At 43.7% G+C, this 20114-nt stretch overlaps 1 protein-coding gene and 1 long non-coding RNA gene across 2 annotated transcripts in view; one reads left to right on the plus strand and one right to left on the minus strand.

Annotated features, from left to right (window-relative positions):
• The window catches only part of LOC127488479 (uncharacterized), a 59577-nt gene extending 50759 nt beyond the window's left edge, over positions 1-8818 (minus strand). Inside the window, exon 1 of the long non-coding RNA XR_007916191.2 lies at positions 8695-8818. This is a non-coding gene — a long non-coding RNA (uncharacterized lncRNA). The remainder of the gene's footprint in view (positions 1-8694) is intronic.
• The window catches only part of RAB1A (RAB1A, member RAS oncogene family), a 36875-nt gene continuing 23316 nt past the window's right edge, over positions 6556-20114 (plus strand). The window contains exon 1 of the mRNA XM_002709837.5: positions 6556-7004. Within this exon, the coding sequence (XP_002709883.1) occupies positions 6982-7004 (23 nt within the window). The 5' untranslated portion in view covers positions 6556-6981. The remainder of the gene's footprint in view (positions 7005-20114) is intronic.

The raw sequence follows: 20114 nt of genomic DNA on the forward strand, positions 1-20114 counted from the left end.
CCTTATCTTAGAGCTTACAGATACGGCAGTTCTTCCTATTTTTTTTTAAGATTAATTTTATCTATTTGAAAGGCAAAGAGACAAGAGGGGTAGAGGGGGAGAGAGAAAGAGAGAGAGAGAGAGAGAGAGAGAAACTTCCATCCACTGGTTCACTCCCAAGTGGCCGCAACAGCTGGGGTTGGACCAGGCTGAAGCCAGAAGCCTGGAATGCCACCTAGGTCTCCCACATGGGTGGCAGGGGCCCAAATACTAGGGTTCCAAACCACTGTTTTTTCCAAGAGGTTTAGCAGGGAGCTGGATCTGAAGCACAGCACCCAGGACTTGACACAGTACTCCAACATTGGATGCCAGACCAGCAAGTGACAGCTTGACTACTGAGCCACAATGCCAGCCCCAGGAGTTCTTTTCTGAGGACCCCATCAGTGAATTAGGTATAAAGCACTGGGCCAAATCCTGGAGGGAAAAGGTACAATTTAATAAGACATGGTCCCTGTTCTCTAGGAGCTTATGGTCTGGCTATGAAAGTAAAAAATACACATATACAATTAAAGCTAATAGTATTCTGTCCTGTGTAATAGAATTTTCTGCAGTGATGGAAATATTCGACAAATGTGCATTATTATAGTAACCATGGTCCACATATGGCTACTGAGGACTTGAAATGTGGATAATACAACCAATGAACAGAACTGAATTTTTAAGTTAATTTTAAGTAATTTAAGTAGCCATGTGTAGCTTATGGCTTTGGAATTATATGATGCATTCCATGAGTGCTAAAAGGAAGGGCTGGTACTAGTATGTGGCACAGTGGGCTAAGCTGCCTACATTGGTGTGGTGTGCCGGTTTGAGTCCCAGCTGCACTGCTTTTGATCCAGCTCCCTGCTAATATGCCTGGGAAAGCAATGGAAAACGGCCAGGGTACTTGAGGCCCCTGTCACCTATGTGGGAGACTTGGATGGAGTTCAGGCTCTTGGTTTTGGCTTGGCCCAGCCAGGCCTGTTATGGTCATTTGGGGATGAACTGGCTGATGGATGATATCTCCCTTTCTCTCTCTCCCTTCCCCACTCTCTATCACTCTGCCTTTGAAATAAATAGTGGCCGGCGCTGCGGCTCACTAGGCTAATCCTCTGCCTAGCGGCGCTGGCACACCAGATTCTAGTCCCGGTCAGGGCACTGGATTCTGTCCCAGTTGCCCCTCTTCCAGGCCAGCTCTCTGCTGTGGCCCAGGAGTGCAGTGGAGGATGGCCCAAGTGCTTGGGCCCCATACCCCATGGGAGACCAGGAGAAGCACCTGGCTTCGGATCAGCGCGGTGCGCCGGCCGCAGCGCGCCAGCCATGGCAGCCATTGGAGGGTGAACCAATGGCAAAAAGGAAGATCTTTCTCTCTGTCTCTCACTGTCCACTCTGCCTGTCAAAAATAATAATAATAATAACCCATGTTTGATGTGGATAACGAAGGCTTCCAGGAAAGGTGTGTGATTAGAGATGGGTTGCTAGGAACATGTGGGATTCCAATAGGAGAAAAAGTAGAAGATAGAACTAACTCTCAGATGAACCAGAGAAAATATTTAATAAAACAGAGTCCTCTGCTCGCTTTCATTTCATCTGTTGTGTTGAAAAGGTGACTGGATTTGATTTCTCTTTATGCCCTCTGCTACTTCTTCCCAGAGGCCTGAGCAATTAGGAGCATATTTCAAAAAGTTTGTGGAGGAGCAGGTGTTTGGCACAGTGGTTAAGATACTTGCATCCCATATCAGGGTGCCTTGTTCAAGTCCTGGCTACTCTGCTTTCCCTTCAGCTTCCTACCAATACATATCCTGGAGGGCTGCACTGACGACTCAAGTGCTTGGGCCCTGCCACCCACGTGGGAAACCCAGATTGAATTGTTGTTTAAAGATTTATGTACTTGAAAGTCAGAGTGAGAGAGAGAGAGAGAGAATCTTCTATCTGCTGATTCACTCCCCAGATGGCTACAATGGCCAGTGCTGGGCCAGGCCAAAGCCAGAGAATCCAGGAACTTCATCTAGGTCTCCCATGTGGGTGGCACTTGGGCCATCTTCTGCTATTTTGCCCAGGCCATTAGCAGGGAGCTAGATAAGAAGTTGAGCAGCCGGGACACAAACAGGTACCCATATGGATGCCAGTGTTGCAGGCAGCGGCTTTATCTGCTGTGCCACAAAGCTGGACCACCTGATTGAGTTCTTGTATTTGACCTGACATTGCAAGCAGGGGCTTAACCCACTGTGTCACAATGTAGACCTCTAAATCTTTTTTTTTTTTTTTTGTAAGTCCACTGCCCAGAACAGATTTTTTTGAGGATCTGAGAGCCTCTCTTTGAAATGCAAATATTTAAGGACATAATTCTTTTGCTCTTACTCCTAGCCCAGTGGATATCTTGCTCTATACTTGTGCCACTGCCTCAGGTCTAAAAGGTGTTAAAAGTGCTTCTCTTCCAGATAAGACTCGTTGAACAAACCCAAATGGCCTAATCACACGGCCCAACCTCCAGTAACACCCTGGATGCCTTTCCCTTAGAACAACTCAGCCTTTGTTGCCCTCAAGTTGGTACAGTTCACACTGGGACCTTTAATATTTTAACAACAGTTCACACCAAGGAGTCAGTTCTCACCACTTCATTGTCTGCCTTTACCTTTAGCAGATTTTTTTTTTCTTTTTGTGGTACCAATTCAGAAGGGGAACAATTTCTGGTGGTTCTAGTCATACTAAACTGGGGAGCTCTAAATATGCCCTTGAATCTCACCGTACTGCCTGTCCTTCCTCCTTCTCCACACCAGCCTGAGCCCTTCCTCTGCTGTTCTCTGACTTTGCTGGAAGGGGAGCTGGATGCCTTTGGGTTATCTCTAAGCTCTTCCTTTCCCTCCGTGCCTTCAGAGTCTATCTCCTTTCTGGAACTGCCCCTGCTTCCCATTTCTCATGCGATTGCCCCAGGTCTTCTTGCCTGAAGAATCTAATTATCTTTGAACTAATCTCCCTACCTTTAGTCTTCACATAACTCCAAAATGCTCCTTCTAAAACACTGAGCTGACACCTTCCATTCCTCCTCATTATTTTTCTTGACTCTCCACTGATGACTGAGTGCACTCTAAATTATTTAGTAGGCATCTGGGGCTCCTTGTAACCTCACCTTAACCTGAACTTCTTCTACCTCATCTCCATGGAATTCTTGATCACCATACCTTAAACAGAAGTGCATTTTCATATGTATCTGATTTTGTTCATACTCTCATTATTGTAGAATAAGTGACTTCCCCTCTTCCATTTCTGCCAATGACTAAAATGTTATTCTTCTCAAAGTTCAACTCAAATAACACCCAATTGTTTGAGTTGGAATTATTATTTGCCTCTGTATGTCCACCTCTCATTTTTAAAATGTCAGGTTTGGGGGCGGCACTGTGGCGCAGTAGGTTAATCCTCCACCTGCAGCGCCAGCATCCCATATGCACGCTGGTTCTAGTCCCAGCTGCTCCTCTTCCAATCCAGCTCTCTGCTGTGGCCTGGGAAAGCAGTAGAAGATGGCCCAAGTGCTTGGTACCTGCACCTGCATGGGAGACCAGGAAGAAGCACCTGGCTCCTGCCTTTGGATTGGCGTAGTTCTGGCTGTTGTGGCCATTTGGGGAGTGAACCAACGGAAGGAAGACCTTTCTCTCTGTCGTTTCACTGTAACTCTACCTCTCAAATAAATACATAAAAATCTTTAAAAATAAAAAATGTCAGGTTTATAGTTGAAGTATAATTCATATACATAAATTTACCCTTTTGGATATATGGTTCTGAGTATTTTTTAAAAAGATTATTTAGGCCGGCGCCGCGGCTAATCCTCCACCTAGCGGCGCCGGCACACCAGGTTCTAGTCCCGGTCAGGGTGCTGGATTCTTTCCTGGTTGCCCCTCTTCCAGGCCAACTCTCTGCTGTGGCCCAGGAAGGCAGTGGAGGATGGCCCAAGTGCTTGGGCCTTGCACCCCATGGGAGACCAGGAAGAAGCACCTGGCTCCTGCCTTCAGATCAGCGCGGTGCGCCAGCCACAGCGCACCACCGTGGCGGCCATTGGAGGGTGAACCAACGGCAAAGGAAGACCTTTCTCTCTGTCTCTCTCACTCACTATCCACTCTGCCTGTCAAAAAAAAAAAAAGTACAGGCTCCTATATGCCTAAATATGAAGTATATTAAAATTTGAGTCAGTAAATTTTTAAAAAAGATTTATCCATTTATTTGAAAGGCAGAGTTACACAGAGAGAGAAGGAGAGGCACAGAGAGAGAGAGAGAGGTCTCCCATCCAATGGTTCAATCTCCAGTTGGCTGCAATGGCCAGAGCTGCCCCAATCCAAAACCAGAAGCCAGGAGCCTTCTCTGGGTCTCCCACATGGGTGCAGGGGCCCAAGGACTTGGGCCATCTTCTACTGCTTTCTCAGGCCACAGCAGAGAGCTGGATTGGAAGTGAGGCAGCTGGGTCTCAAACCAGCATCCATATGGGATGTCAGCACCACAGGCGGTGTTTACCAGCTATGCCACAGCGAAGGCCAGTAAAATTTTTTTTAAAAGAATTATTTTTTATTTCTTTGAAAGACAGAGTTACAGAGAAAGGTAGAGCCAGAGCCAGAGCCAGAGAGAGAGAGAGAGAGAGAGAGAGAGAGAGATCTTCCATTCTGCTGGTTCACTCCCTAAATGACCACAACGTCCAGAGCTGAGCTGATCCTGGCCAGGAGCCAGGAGCTTCCTCAAGGTCTCCCACATGGGTGCAGGGGCCCAAGGATGTGGGCCACCTTCTACTGCTTTCCCAGGCCATAGCAGAGAGCTGGATCGGAAGAGGAGCAGCCAGACTCAACCAGCGCCCATATGGGACGCTGGCGCTGTAGGTTGGGGCTTTAACCCACTGCGCCACAGTGCTGGCACTGTAAAATTTTTTCAAAGCATGATATTGCAGGCAGCTGGAATGGGAAGCGGAGCTGGGACTTGTACCAGGTACTTCAATGTGAGACATGTGCAACTCAAACATTGTACCAAATGCCTGTTCCAGAAAGTTATTAACGTTTACCAGGTACTCCAAAGTCATTGTACCACATGCTTTACATTTTTTAATTTAATTCACATAGTATCCTCTCACTTGGGTTAAAACTTAGGAGGTAATTCTTTGTTGGATTAGGAAATAGTTACAGAAAGTGGGGAAATAGTGTATCTCTGGAATAGATGAAAGGTTGAATTTTTAGCTCAGTATGAGTGCTTGTGCACATTTGTGTTTTTACTCAGTGAAATCACAGTAAGCAGGAAGGGTCTAGGATTTTAGAGTCCAGGGTAAGAAACATTCTTTAATCCATTCAGGGTCCTTTTCCTGGAGTGGTGACCATGTTCAATTCAGAAATCAACATCATATACAGGAACTCTAGCTGACTGTTTGATGAGGCTATCAACTAAGGTGCATGGTGGGATTTGGGGGTTAGGAGTGTAGTTGGTACATGGGTAGAAGTGAAGAATTACTTTCTTCCCATATTTTGGTGCCATAGGAGTTTTAAGTGATTTTGCAATCACTTAAAGTCTCAGGAGATAATTTTCTTGGTTCTTAGAACCAGTTGGAAGATAAACTTTGGACAATGTGTTATACTATGCCCTTTGTAATTAAATAACCCAAGCAAGATAATGTGTTAAAGTTTAGTGGAGATTTAAATTCCTGAGCTGATTAAAGAGAGCTGGTAAGCCCATAAGGTTGTTTTTTTTTTTTTTTTTTATGTGTTAGTATTACTCCTGGAGTCTGTGGGCACTATATAGTGATGAATTGTACGTTTTTATCGCTTATTACTTTCCAATCTTGCTCAGAATTAAGTGGCAACTTTTAAAGAGGCAGAACAATTCAGCCTGAAGGCTGGGCCGAGAGCAGGTAGACTCAACTCTTAGGCCATGCCTGGGCTGTGTCCCACCCCTGGCTGTGGAGCCCTTGAAGGTTGTGGGGTCACGGTGGAAGCGCTGTGTGCGAATGGGCTGGGGCATAGTCCACTTGCAGGCAACTGAAATGTCCAGGCTGAGGTGACATGACAAGAGTGGGGCTGGGCCAGGACTGTAAAAATCAAAAAGAAAACGGTAGTGACCGAACCCGGGTGGGGTCGGGTGAGTGAAGAGGGCTGCGCGCAGTCCAGGGCGCCGGAAGTCCTCGGCAGAGGCCCCCGACTTTCCCGCCGCCCTCTGAGCCTACGTCCTCGGACCAGCGGCGAAGGGCAGGCCTCAAGCCCGTCGGGCCTGCGAGAACCGCGCGGGGCTCAGGGGCCGCCAGGCGCGCGCCCCTTCCCCCACGCTCGGGCCGTCCCACCAGGCCAGACCCCTCCCGCCCCGCGGTCCCACCGTGACCCCCATCCTCCGCCCCGGCCGGTACCGCCCTCTGCCTCTTCCCACCCCCTCCCCCGTGGGGCGCTGACTCGCCCGGCTGCCACGTCTCACTGGTGACATCACCGGGGCCTCTCGGCCTTAGCCAATCCGCTAGGGGGAGTCCGAGCGAAGTCCTAGCCAGCGAGTCAACGGGGAGGGGAGCAGGGAGGGGCGGAGGGTGGGGGGTGAGGGAGTGGGGAATGGAGCGGGCGACAACCGCACAAGTACGCATGCACCAGAGTCGCGGGGCTTGGCGGGAAGCGGAGTCCCGGCCGCCTTGCCGCACCGTCGGTCTTCTGCGCGTGTAGCTGCGCTCGCGACTCTCCTTCCCGGCATGCCACGCGCCGAGGCCGCCCTCCGGGCCGTGTAAAGACCCCTTGGTCCGAGGCTTCCCTATTTCCTGGTTCGCCGGCGGCCATTTTGGGTGGAAGCGATAGCTGAGTGGCGGCGGCTGCTGATTGTGTTCTAAGGGGACGGAGCGGGGGAAGACGTTTGCTCTCCCGGAACAGCCCATCTCATTCCTTTCCTTCGATTACCCGTGGCGCGGAGAGTCAGGGCGGCGGCTGCGGCAGCAAGGGCGGCGGTGGCGGCGGCGGCAGCTGCAGTGACATGTCCAGCATGAATCCCGAATAGTGAGTGCAGGAGAACACCGGTCGGCTGGGTCGGTGGGCCAGCTTGGGAAGCTTAAGCGGGGCGAGGAGGGCTGGGGCAGGGGCGCGGGCATTGGCCCGAGGGAGGCAAGGGTGACGGGGCCTTAGAGGCTTGAGGCCGGGAGTCGGGCCCCATTGTCTGACGGCGGAGGGGCGGCCGGGGGGAGGGGTCGGCCGGAGAGGTGAGCGGCCCGGGCCTCGGCCGGGTCCGCCTCAGGGCCTGAGTGCCGGGCCGCTGCGGAGGGCCTTGGGGCGTTGGGCAGTCCGGTGGCGGAGCGGCCTGAAGGGTCAGCTTCCTCCGGGGGCAGTAACTTTGGAAGGGGCATTTGTTTTTAAGGGGAGGAGAAGGGTGGGAGAGCTCCCCCAGAGGGCACTGTCAGACCCCGCGCCCGCGCTCTGCGGAGCTGTCAGGATCGCCGGGTTGGAAACCAGCTTTACTTGTAAAGCCTGAGCTTGCTGGTTCCCTGTCGTGCCACCCTCCCCGCCAGGTTGCAGGTAATATGGATGCTTCTCGGGACTGCGTGGGATTGAGGGCAAGGAGCGGAGAGATGGTGAGCAGCGATTTAAAATGCTTAGTTCTCGTTTGGAGTTATCTCCTGGAGGAGTTCTTTAAGAACTTGCCTGGTCCATCGCCCTCCCAAAGCCCTGGACATTTGGGAGAATTTGTTGTTAGAGGACACCTAAGTCATTTTGTCTTCTATAGGTCAAGGGAGGGAGAAAAAAAAAAAACAGAACTAAAACCAAGGGTACTACCGAATTGGACAAGGACTACTGTCAAGTTGAAAGAGAAACGAGTGGGACCTATGGTAGATCGTGTAGGTTTTGGATTACCTACTTGAATGCTTGTAGATAGGGAATGAGCTTCCATGACGTGTCATGAAAAGTTAATGCATTTCTTTTCCTTGCTTACTCAAGAGGTCACCACAACAGATGTGACACACCTGGCACTTTTCCTGGGAACTAGTGTTCACTTGCCTTGGGGAAGAGTTTAGTTGAGTTCTTTATGGCCCTTAAGAAAAAACACTTCCTACAGTTTACATATATGTAAATTAATGAAAAGTTGATAATTTAATTGGTATTCTTCAGCGCCGGAAACCTTTTCAGGAGGATTTCTAAAAGCAAAAATTAGTATTTGTCCCAAAAGTTTTTTTATTTTTTGCTTTGGTCAGTTACTGGTAGACATATCCCCCTGAAAAGTCAACTCTTCAGTTTAGCTGACTGTCATGTGTGTGTCACATGACTGTTGCAAAACGCATTCTGACTTCAAATTTTGTAATATTGTGGTTTGATGCTGAAATATCTTTTCGTACTAAACAGTAGCTATACGATTTTACTAGAATTTCTTACTTGAAAAATTTGCTATGTTGGCAATTTTTTCTTTATCAAGGGCTCCGAGGACAAAGTTGGTGTTACGTGGTTAGCCCGAGTTGATGTAAGGTTCCTAATTAGTGTTTATCCTGGAAGCAGTAAAGAACATGAATTTTTGGATTTGCCACTATATGGAGATTTTTTAAACCTCTGCTGTTCAGGGAGGTTCCTATATTTGCTACATATGTTTAGTACTATAAATAGACCTTGAAAATTAATTAGTTGAATGAGATTTTGAGAAATTACTCAGCTTCAGAATTTGTTTCTCCTTTTGTAAAATAGGATAAATAGGAGTCATCCTTACCAATGTAGTGGTGAGATTCAGATACTTCCAGACGAATTTGGAAAATGGTAAGAACATTCTTTTGGAGGTAGAAATCATTTTCCTGTAAGGCATTCTGATAGTGCTAGGGTTTAACAGTGCTATGGTTTTATAAGTTCCCCAAGGAACTTATAAATGGAATATAGAATGTAGATTTTTTTTTTTAGAATGTAGATTTTATGCATATCAAATGTCAGTAGATATAGCAAGTTCCAAATATGCAGTATAGATTGGAGCAACAGGATTTCAGAGGAATGTAGTGACTTTGGCTTGCCCATTGGGTTTTGGAAGACTCTGGAAAAGAAACCTGTAAGGATGTTATTAGCAGTGAGATTTGGAAGAGCAGAAAGGATCGAGGAGGATTTTTCCAGGGGCAAAAAGGAAGGATGGCCAATAAATGGCAAGGACTATAGAATTTAAGTAAGTGTAGTGCCAGATCATCCTTTCTTTTAAGAACTTTAGATTAATGATCTCAACAGAGTCAAACTTAGAAAATCTTTTTATATTTTTTTCTGGCATCTTGTTTGCCAATATCTAGCCTACTGTATTTGCATTCTGGACTGTCTATTAAAATAGTCCAGTAGTTTGGGAAAACCTTTGCAAAAGTGTTAATGAAAATATCTTAGGGTGATAGTAAAAGATGGCTATTTTAGGGAAGATCGGGGGCAACCAATAATCAGATTTTTTTTTTACCAATCTGACTTCATTGATCTCTTTTTGTCTTTAACGAAGTTTAACATTGTAAGAGTAATTGGAAAACAAAAAAAGAAAGCATTCCTTATTATTGAATACATTTTCTTTAACACCTTGTTCTAAACTTTAAAATCTTATGCTTTCTCTTAATTAACACTTTTAATGGATGAATGTCTTCCCTTATTCCAGGATTACAGAATGGTTCATTAGTTAATGTATCCTCCCAGATATTTCTTAGCTTGCTATGGATTGTTGTCTAATTTATCTTGTTCCTTTTAAAAACCTAAAAATCTGCTGTAGGATGTTGCTGAATTTGGAAGATGTTTATTGGCTGACATAAGATTACCTGTTGGTAGCTATATTTCTGAATGTTCTTTACAATATTTAAGTTTTTATTTTAGGGGTGAGGGGGAAAAATACATCAGTAGTTGAATTTTAAGCCATCCTTTTGACTGCTTTCCTTTATCAAGCCAGTTTGGGAGAAATGACCTACCCACGGTTAACATTAAGGTAGAAAGTTTGGATGATTTTCCTATCAACTACAAACGAAAGCAAGCAATTGGAAGTGCAGTCTGAAGTATGGAAAAAGTAGAACTTTGTTTTTTATGGAAATCTGAAGTTTTTTTTTTTTTTTTTTTTTTTTTTAGTGATGTGGTGAAGCAGGCAGTGCTTATTTCAGCATGCTGGTTAAGAAATGCTTAACATTATTCTCATACCAGAAGCATTTTTCATAATCCCTTGGCTTCTAGTGCTTTTTTTTAGTGTTAAAAAAATAATTTTGGCTCTCTCATCTTTAAGTAATGTTTTAAGAACAATGCGTGTGTATTTATCTTGAGTATGCCAGTAAACCAAGAAGAAGAAATACAGCAGTCTATTTGGATCAGCTGTAGTCCTGTAATGCGAAACACTTAAAATAATTAAGTTGTTTTTAGCACACACCTCCTCCCCCTTTTAAAAATATGATTCTAGGATTTCAAATTTTTTTCAGTCTAAAAACTTCTTTCTTTTTTGGCATGGTTTGACTTTTTAAATTGACCAGTGCTCTGTTTCATGTAAATCCTTTTTTAAAAACTTAAGTGTTTGGTGTCTGGCATTGTGGTGCAGTGGGTAAAGCCACTGGCTGCCACCATGGCATCCCATGCAGGCGCTGGTTCAAGTCCCTGCTGTTCCATTTCCTATCCAGTTCTCTGCTAGTGTGCCTGGGAAAGCAGCGGAAGATGGCCCAAGTCCTTGGGCCCCTGCCACCCATGTAGAAGACTTGGAAGAAGCTCCTGGCTCCTAGCTTTGGCCTGGCCCAACCTTAGCTGTTGCTGCCAGCTTAGGAGTGAACCAGGGGACTGGTGCTGTGGCATAGTGGGTAAGGCCACTGCCTGCGCTGGTTCGAGTCCCGGCTGCTCCACTTCCCATTCAGCTCTATGCTATGGCCTGGGAAAGCAGTAGAAGATGGCCCAAGTGCTTTGGCCCCTGCACCCACGTGGGAGACCCGGAAGAAGCTCCTGGCTTCGGATCGGCGCAGTTCCTGTGATTGCGGCCAATTGGGGAGTGAACCAGCAGCTCACAAGATGAAAGATCTCTGTGTCTGTCTCTCCTCTCTCTGTGTAACTCTTGACTTTCAAATAAATAAATAAATCTTAAAAAAAAAAAAAAAAGAGTGAACCAGCAGGCAGAAGATCTCCCTCTCTAACTCTGACTTCAAATAAGTAAATAAATCTTGAAAAAAAAATCAAACTTCAGTATTTGAAATTTAAAGCAGTTTAGTCAGTTCTTTTATTTGTTTAACAATGTCATTGATAAGATCATTTCTGGCTTTTTTTTTATTAAAAAAGTAGCAATTAAAAGTAAGGGTTTTTCTTTCTTGACTTTTTTTTGGTTGGTTTTATGGCTTTTAATGGTGATTGTTTCAAAAACTTAAAAAGTTTAAAGAAAATAATCCAGATTTTTTTATGTCTGTAGACAATCAGCATCTAATTCTTGACATAATTTAAATTTTTAATTGCTGTATACAGTCTCCACAAAGTGCATCTTAAGAGGTTTTATGGGGGCTGGTGTCAGGTAACTCCATTGCCTTTGGTGCCAGCATTCCATATAGGCACCAGTTCAAGACCTGGCTGTTCACTTCCGATCCAACTCCCTGCTAATGGCCAGGGAAAGCAGCGAAAGATGGCCAAGTATTTGGGACCCTGCACCCATGTGGGAGGTTTGGAAGAAGCTCCTGGCTTTGGCCTATTCCAGCTGTTTGGGGAGTGAACCAATGATGGAACATGTCTGTCTCTTTCTGTCTGTGTAACTCTGACTTTCAAATGAATAAATAAATCTTTTAGGAAAAAAAAAAAAGGGATTGGTATGAACGGGATGATCTTGAGAATCATTTAAAAATAAGAAGTAAAAGTTTTGCATTTTAAAATTTTCTTTTCCCTTTTTATCATAATTAAGTTAAAATGAGGGGCGTTGACTTATTTTTTTAACCATCAAATATGTTGTACTAAAGATGAAAGAGTTACAGAATAAGTTCTTTTTTTCCAACCATCTAGTTGGTTTTTAAAGAGAATTTTGCTTTCTGAGTGATTTTATTTCTTGGATATTTGGTCTTTTTATTTTGTAACTGATCTTAATACATCTGTGTGCTAACATGTTATATTCACATCCTATTAGTAATTTTTTTGGCTGCAGTTATGTGTATGTGTGTTTTCTCTTTGGCAGTTTTGACTATGCCTATGGGATGGTTTCACTGTTTGTAGTTGCACTAGTTAAATGTCATTTTTGATAATAAAGAATAGCATCTTGGAATGGGTGTTTGGCACAGCGTTTAAGAAACTCACATCTCCTTTTGGAGTGCCTGGGTTTGACAGCTCTGCATCTGATTCCAGCTTTGTGCTAATGTGTTCCCTGGGAGGCAGCAAGTGATATCTTTAGTTGGATCCTGGGCTTTTGGTTTTATCTTGGCCTAGCCCTGGCTGTTCCAGGTATTTGGAGGAGAGAACCAGCAATTGGAAGATCTCTGTCACTCTGCCTTTCAAACAAATTTTTAAAACAGTAGCTTCTTTTTGCTATTGCTAAGGGTGCCTATTCCTGGCTCGCTCTTCTACGTTAGGAAGTTTAGGGTAAAATGAAATGCTTTTTAAGGTTTTGAGATTTTCATGATTTGCTAAATAATCAGCTTTGAATGTTGTAACATGAAGAAAAACAGAAAATGGGTGTAGATTGCCAGTGCATGAGATAATTCAAATGTGTAGCTTATCAGCTTTTTACCAGTCTTTGAACTACAGTTTGGAGTTTTAGTAAGAGATTTAGGCAAAATGCCCAGATTTCCTTAGAGGAAGAAGGGAGTGGTCAGCCTATTTCTCTGTTTTTCCTGTAGAGGGTGGAGCTGAGATTGGTCCTTTGATGTTTGGAATTGAATTTAAGGAAGAAAACCTAGGCCTTGGCTTTTTTTTTTTTTTGAACCATCCTGGGTGTTTCAGATTCTAAAGGGAAAATGGTAGAATGATATTTGCAAAAAAAAATTGGTTCTGAGGAGCAGAAGAACTAACTGTTTGTGGGTTTGTTGGCTGACTTAAACATTTGAGAAGTAGAATACAAAAGAAGTGGGAAATGAAGTTTTTCTTGGTACTTTTGTGACTGGTTGGCTCAGTTGGCTGGAACATTCTGTCCAGTTAGGTTTTTTCTGTTCTGTGTTTATGGATTCTTAATTATTTTTTAAAATATCTGGTGCCAGTTTTTATGTATTTTCATTTTTTCTTTGAAAGAGGTTCCGAGAGAGTTCTTTCATCCACTGATTCGCTCCACATATGCCTGTAACAGCCAGGACTAGGCCATGCAAAAGCCACGAACATGGAGCTCAGTCCAGACTCCCTTGTAGGTGGTAGTAACCCAAGGACTTGAACATGCTGCTTCTCAGTGCATTAGCCAGAAGCTGGATTGGTAAAGGGGCATAGCCTAGACTCCAACTTGGCACTGATATGGAATGCATGTGATGCAGTGTCCCAGGTGCCACTTAACTGCTGTTCCAAAAGATTGCCCCTGTAGATGCTTAATTTTTTTTTAATGATTTATTTACTTATTTGGAAGCCAGAGTTACAGAGAGGAGGGAGGGAGGAAGATTGAGAGAGGGACAGAAATCTGTCTGCTGATTCACTCCCTAAAGGATTGCAACAGCCAGGGCTGGGCCAGGCTGAAGCCAGGAGCCAGGAAACTCCATCCACGTCTCCCATGTGGGTGACAGGCCTGAGCACATGGGCCTTCTGCTGCTTTTTCCAGACCATTAGGGAGCTGGATTGGAAGTGAAGTGTTCGGGACTGGAACCGGCCCTCACGTGGGATGCTGATGTTGGAGGAGGCAGTTTAACCCATTTTGCTATAAAGTAGGCCCAGATTCTTATTCTAACAAGTAGTTTCATGTGTGCATGTCTTTGCTCATGTGGGAGACCATTCTTTGAAAGCAGGACTTTTAAAAAATAATAGCTGCTGTTGAACAGGTGCTTGCTGTGTGTGCAGCCATTTGGCCAGGTCCTTATATAGGGCATTTTATGTCATTTGCACCTCCAGTTAGTAAGTTTTAAAAGTGAAACAGTTAATTTATGTAATCAGAGTTTCCAAGAACAATGTTAGATTTAACATCTCTGAATGTATCCCCTTAGTATAGTAATAATAAATAGAATTATACTTTGTCCTTTCTACTCTGTTTATAGATGTTTTCCACTACTTTGGTTTAGGACAGTTACTCTTAACCCATTCATGGCCATGTATCCCTAGCAGCATTTAATGAACTTACTCCCTATGTACCTTCATACCCATAACGTTTTGCATAGTTGCAAACAGTTCAGGCCCCTGAGATTGTTTATGAAATTCAAGTTAAGAATGCCTGATTTAGGCCGGCGCCGCGGCTCACTAGGCTAATCCTCCGCCTTGCGGTGCCGGCACACCGGGTTCTAGTCCCGGTCGGGGCACCGGATTCTGTCCCGGTTGGGGCACCGGATTCTGTCCCGGTTGCCCCTCTTCCAGGCCAGCCCTCTGCTGTGGCCAGGGAGTGCAGTGGAGGATGGCCCAGGTGCTTGGGCCCTGCACCCCATGGGAGACCAGGAAAAGCACCTGGCTCCTGGCTCCTGCCATCGCATCAGCGCGGTGCGCCAGCCGCAGTGCGCCGGCCGCAGCGCGCCGGCCGCAGCGCGCCGGCCGCGGCGGCCATTGGAGGGTGAACCAACGGCAAAGGAAGACCTTTCTCTCTGTCTCTCTCTCTCACTGTCCACTCTGCCTGTCAAAAAAAAAAAAAAAAAAAAGTTTAAAATAAATAAATAAATAAAAATAAAAAAAAGAAGAATGCCTGATTTAGGAGAGTGAACAAAAAAAACTCTGAGAATGACAGATTTTAACCTTAAATCCTGTAACCTGAACTGACTTGAGTTTGGAAATGTGAGGTGTGTTTGGACATGATTTTATTTTAGTGATCTAGTTATCTTTTCCCCCCTTCTCCTTTCCCTTTCCTGTTCCCCTAATCCTCATTCTCCTTGCTTCCCCTCCTCCCCTCCCCTCCTTTTTCCTTTCCTTCTCTGTCTTCTTTCTTCCCTTCTTTTTTCTGTCTTCCTGCCTGCCTTTTATGCATTCCTTTCTGTTCCTCATTAGGTTACTAATATGTGACATGCTTATAATATAGGTTCCTAAATAAAAGGTAAGTTCTTGGAATATTTAATATTCACCTTAAGAACAATACGTAATCCCCACAGTATCTTTAAATCCATATAGATTTGTTAATGTAATATATAATATACTCTTACTTAAGTGTATTGGGAGTATTAGATGAAATTTATAAAAATAATTGATAGTTAAATTTATAAAAGGAGATTTGAAATAACTCTGTGAATACATAATATGAATAATTAGATAGTGTAGGTTGGTGGTGAGCACCTGTTCTGGTGAAGAGCCATTTTATCACTTAGTGAAGCTAATGAAGTCTGAGCTATACGTTAGGCATTTTCACCAAGCTCTTTTTTTTTTTTTTTAAGATGTATTTATTTATTTTGAAAGAGTTACAGGGAGACATTCCATCTGCTGGTTTGCTCCCTAGTTGGCCTCAGTGGCCAGTGCTGGGCCAGGTCAAAGTCAGGAGTCAGGATCTTCTTCCAGACCTCCCACATGGATGGCATGGGCCCAAATACTTGGGCCATCTGCTGCTGCTTTTCCCAGGCCATTAGTGGGGAGCTGGATTGGAAATGGAGCAGCAGGACTGAACCGGTGCCCATGTGGGATGCTGGCATTACAGTCGAAGATTTAACCTGCTGTGATAAAACACTGGCCCCTTTTTCTTTTTCTTTTTTTTTTTTTTTTTAAAGATTTATTTATTTTGAAAGTAAGTTTGAGAAAGAGGTCTAACCAAGCTCTTTTGAGCTGAGCTGACCTATTCTGTGACACAAGTGTTGTAAATTAATTTAAGCAGAGAATCACAGTTTTTCTTTGTATTTGGTCAGGTCCTATGTACTAATTCATAGGCGGTCTGATGCTAGTAGGTTTTATAAATGTGGGTCTAAATATATTTGCTGACATTTTAAACATGTGAGTATGTAAAATAGTCACTGAGGATGAATTCTGATACAAAGAACATAGCATTTGGACTTGGAAACCCTAGATTCAGGGTGCTGGCACTGTGGCATAGTGGGTAAAGCTGCTGCCTACAGTGCCAGCATCCCATACAGGTGCCGGTTCAAGTCCCGGCTGCTCCACTTCCGATTCACCTCCCTGCTAATGGCCTGGGAAGACAGTGGAGGATGGCTGAAGTAAGTCCTTGGGCCCCTGTACCTATAAGGGAGACCTGGAAGAAGCTTCTGGCTTTGGATCGGCACAGCTCTGACCCTTACGGCCATTTGGGGAGTGACTCAACAGATGGAAGACTCTCTCTCTCTCTTTCTCCCTCTCTCTCTCCCTCCCTCCCTCTGCCTCTCTATAACTTTGACTTTCAAATAAATAAATAAATAAATGCATCTTTACAAAAAAACACGCCCTAGATTCAGATACAGAATCACTTAACCGCATACAATTTATTTGAGCTTTTGAGCCTGTTTATCTTTAAAATGCAGTTAGCACCTGGGGCCAGTGTTGTGGTGTAGAGGGTAAACCCTCTGCATGCGATACTAGCATCTTGTATGGGTACCTGTTTATGTCCCAGCAGCTCCACTTCTGACCCAGCTCCCTGCTAATGAACTGGGAAAAGCAGTGGAAGAAGGCCCAAGGGTTTGGGCCCCTGCAACCCACTTTGGAGACTGGGATGAAACTCCTGACTCCTGGCTTCATCCTGGCCCAGCTCTGGACATTGAGGCCATCTGGGGAGCAAACCAGTGGATGGAATGTCTCTTTTTCTTTCCCTCTCTATCTTTGATTTTCCCATAAATATTTTAAAAAATAAAATAAAATGCAGTTAGTACAACCTAAGTTCTTAGTCTCGAGAGTAAACTGGTATATGGAAATTATTTAGCATGAATATTTTAGGAAAAGATGTTAGAATATTTGTACATGGCAGGTGCAGGTGGTTTTGATTTAAAGTTTTTCACATTGTTATCTACATTCTTCCTTCTGTACCTTAACATTTTCTTGTAAAAAACTTTTTCAGTTTTCCCGTGGCTGTATGTACATAGCTAATTTCACTTTGGAAGAAAATTAGTTAAGAAAATAGCCCTTTACCATCAGATTATGTTAGGAGTTGAAATTTTTCTGTTGCTACTTGTTTCTGTTACTTGCTTGTTTCAAGTTACAAAGCATGTATTCTGCTGCAGGTACTTAAAAGTTGATTAAGAAATGACTCCTCAAACAACCATGATCAGTATAACAGTTAATGATTGTCAAATATTGTGATAGGTTTAAAGAGTAGGATGGCATAACATAATGCCGGAGAAGGGGTCTGTGAAGTTTTATTTATGGTGCTTTAACTGAAGAGGTACAGCACTGAGGACTATGCAGGACCGTTGATACTGGTCTTGGGGTGGGTTCTACATAGGCAGTTTTTCTTGCTACCAGCCCAAAAGTTTACATGTGTACGTTATTTTTGCTAATTCTCGCAATAACTGTGGAAAAAGTGTCTTACTTTTAGAGATGACAAAACAGATGCAGAGGGGTTAATGATTTACTTGCCCAAGAACATTAAGAGTCAGAGTAAGTGGCAGAATTGGAATTTTAATTTAAGGGCCTGTGATTTCTCAGTCTAGGTGTGCTGTTTCCACTTGACTTCATTTGGTTACTTCTAGGAATTTAAAATTCAGCCTCATAATTAGCCACTTACATATTTTATGGTTGTTTTTTTTTTAAAAAAATTCTTGATTGGCGAGGTCTTTTTAAAAAATGTTGAGAGGGGCCGGCCCTGTGGCACAACAGGTTAAGCTGCGGTCTGCAATGCTGGCATCTTAAATAGGTGCCAGTTCAAGTCCAGCTGCTGAACTTCCAGTCCAGCTCCTGGGAAGGCAGTGGAAGATGGCCTTGTGGGAGACTAGGATGAAACTCTGGCTCCTGGCTTCGGCTGACTTGTTTTGGCTTTCTGGGGAGTAAATTCTCTGTTTCTCCCTCTCTCCCTGTAACTGACTTCCAAATAAATAAGTAAATCCTCACTGTTAAGATAGGTTTGTGAGGAACACAATACGTATGAATCGGTCTGGTCTTCATCTGGTCTGTTACATCTTGTATTGGGTTGATATTTAAAGCTTGTGTGGAGTTAAGTTAACCCATTAAGTTCCAAGTTTTCAATTCTCCAATTATTTCAGTAACATTTACTTCAAGGTTACCATAGCCAGTATACTTATTGCTCAATTTATTTGTTTACTTATTTTATTTTTATTATTTTTTAAAAGGTTAACTACTGTGTTTTTGTTTTTAAATATTTATTTTATTTATTTGACAGAGTTACAGAGAGAGGTAGAGAGAGAGAGAGAGGTCCTCCATCCGCTGATTCACTCCCCAAATGGGGAGTTTATTGTTAATTATTTTCATTTGAGTGATGGAGAGGAGGAGAGACAGAGATCCTCTGATTCTATCCCCAAAATGTTCACAGCATCTGGGGCTGGGCCAGGCTTAAGTCAGGAACCTTGGTGGAACTTTTTTCAGGTCTCCCACAAGTACTTGGGGCCATCATTTGTTGCCTTCCCAGAAGCACTACCATGAAGCTGGAACTGAAGGGGAACAGCCAGGAACTGAACCAACACTCTGATATGGGATATTGTAGCTTAACCTGATGGGCCATGACTACCCCTCAAGCCATGCTTTATTTTATTTAAATTTTTTAAGATTTATTCATTTGAAAGACAGAGACAGAGGGAGGTTCACTTACCAAATGACTGCTTACATCCAGGGTTGGGCCAGGAACTCCATGCTGGTCTTTCATTTAGGTGGCAGCGACTCAAATTCTTGAGCCATCATCCCTTGATTCCCAGACACATTAGCAGGAAACTGGATTGGAAGCAGAGCAGCTGGGACTCACCTGGCACTCTGTATGGGGTGCTGGAATCACAAGCAGTATGTTTACTGCTGTGCTAAATATGTGTCCGCACATTATGTTTTCTGTGTTGCTAGTCTTTGGGAGTTGTGATTTGCATAATCATAGTACTTAGACCTCTTAGCTGGCAATTTTGAAACTTTTATATTAGATCTTACTGTTCAGCTGTTTGGTTCTTTGTCACTCATCATCTGAACAGAAGCTTTGGATAAATAGCTTGAAAGGTTTGGTCTGTAGCTCTGGGAATTTTACATTACCTCATGGTTTGGAAGGAGGAAAGAAAATATGAATTGCCATTTGTTTTGCTTCTATAATGTGCTAGATGTTTTAGACATTGTTTTTCTGATATGTCCAATTGGATAGCAGTTGGTGCTAATCAAATCTTTTTACAGATGAGGAAGTTGGCTTATGATGGAACTTGCTTTGAGATCTTATAACTAGTGTGCAATAGAGCCTGAATTCAAATATGGGTATTTCCAGCTCCAAAACAGATTTTGAGAGCTTAGGATGTAGAAAATTAGGTCTCTTTTTTTCCCCCCCCACTGTTTATTTAAGCAATTATTTAATTAATTTAAGACTGTACTCTATTTGGGGTGAGCATTTGGCTCAATGATGAGTTGCTGTTTGGGCATCGAAGAGTGCCTAGTTCAAGTTCATCCTGGGCACCAGTAGGTGATAGCTTAAGTACTTGGACCCTTGTTACCAATGTGGGAGACCTCAGTGGAGTGCCCTGGCTCCTGACTTCAACCTTACTCAACCCTGGAGAGTGAACTGACAAATAGAAGATCTCTCCCAGTCAGCCTATCTCTCTCTGTTACCTCTGTTACTGCCTTTCAAATAAAATGGGGTGGGGAAGACTGCCCTTTTTGTCTTTGTGTCACTTCCTTAAGTACTATACCAGAGCTCCCTGCCTTTTCAGAATTCCAGCTTTGAATTTTTGAAATGTTCTGAACAGAACCATAATGGAATCTAGAAAATTAATGTGCTATATCTAAATGTAAAAAAAAAAAAAACCAACCAAAAACCTTGCAATATTAATGGCTGTCCATGGGGACAGATTTTTAAAAATTACTTTTTTTTTTATTTGAAGAAGACTGTTGTCCTTTAACGTTCTTGGCAGTTTGGTTATATGAACTGTTTATTTTGACCATTACATTGGTTTGGTCCACATCTAAATGTTTATTTAAGAGGCCTCTGCCTACAGTGCTGGCATCCTATATGAGCACCAGTTCATGTCCCAGCTG

This window comes from Oryctolagus cuniculus, chromosome 2, assembly GCF_964237555.1.
Source record: "Oryctolagus cuniculus chromosome 2, mOryCun1.1, whole genome shotgun sequence".
Classification (NCBI taxonomy): Eukaryota; Metazoa; Chordata; class Mammalia; order Lagomorpha; family Leporidae; genus Oryctolagus; species Oryctolagus cuniculus.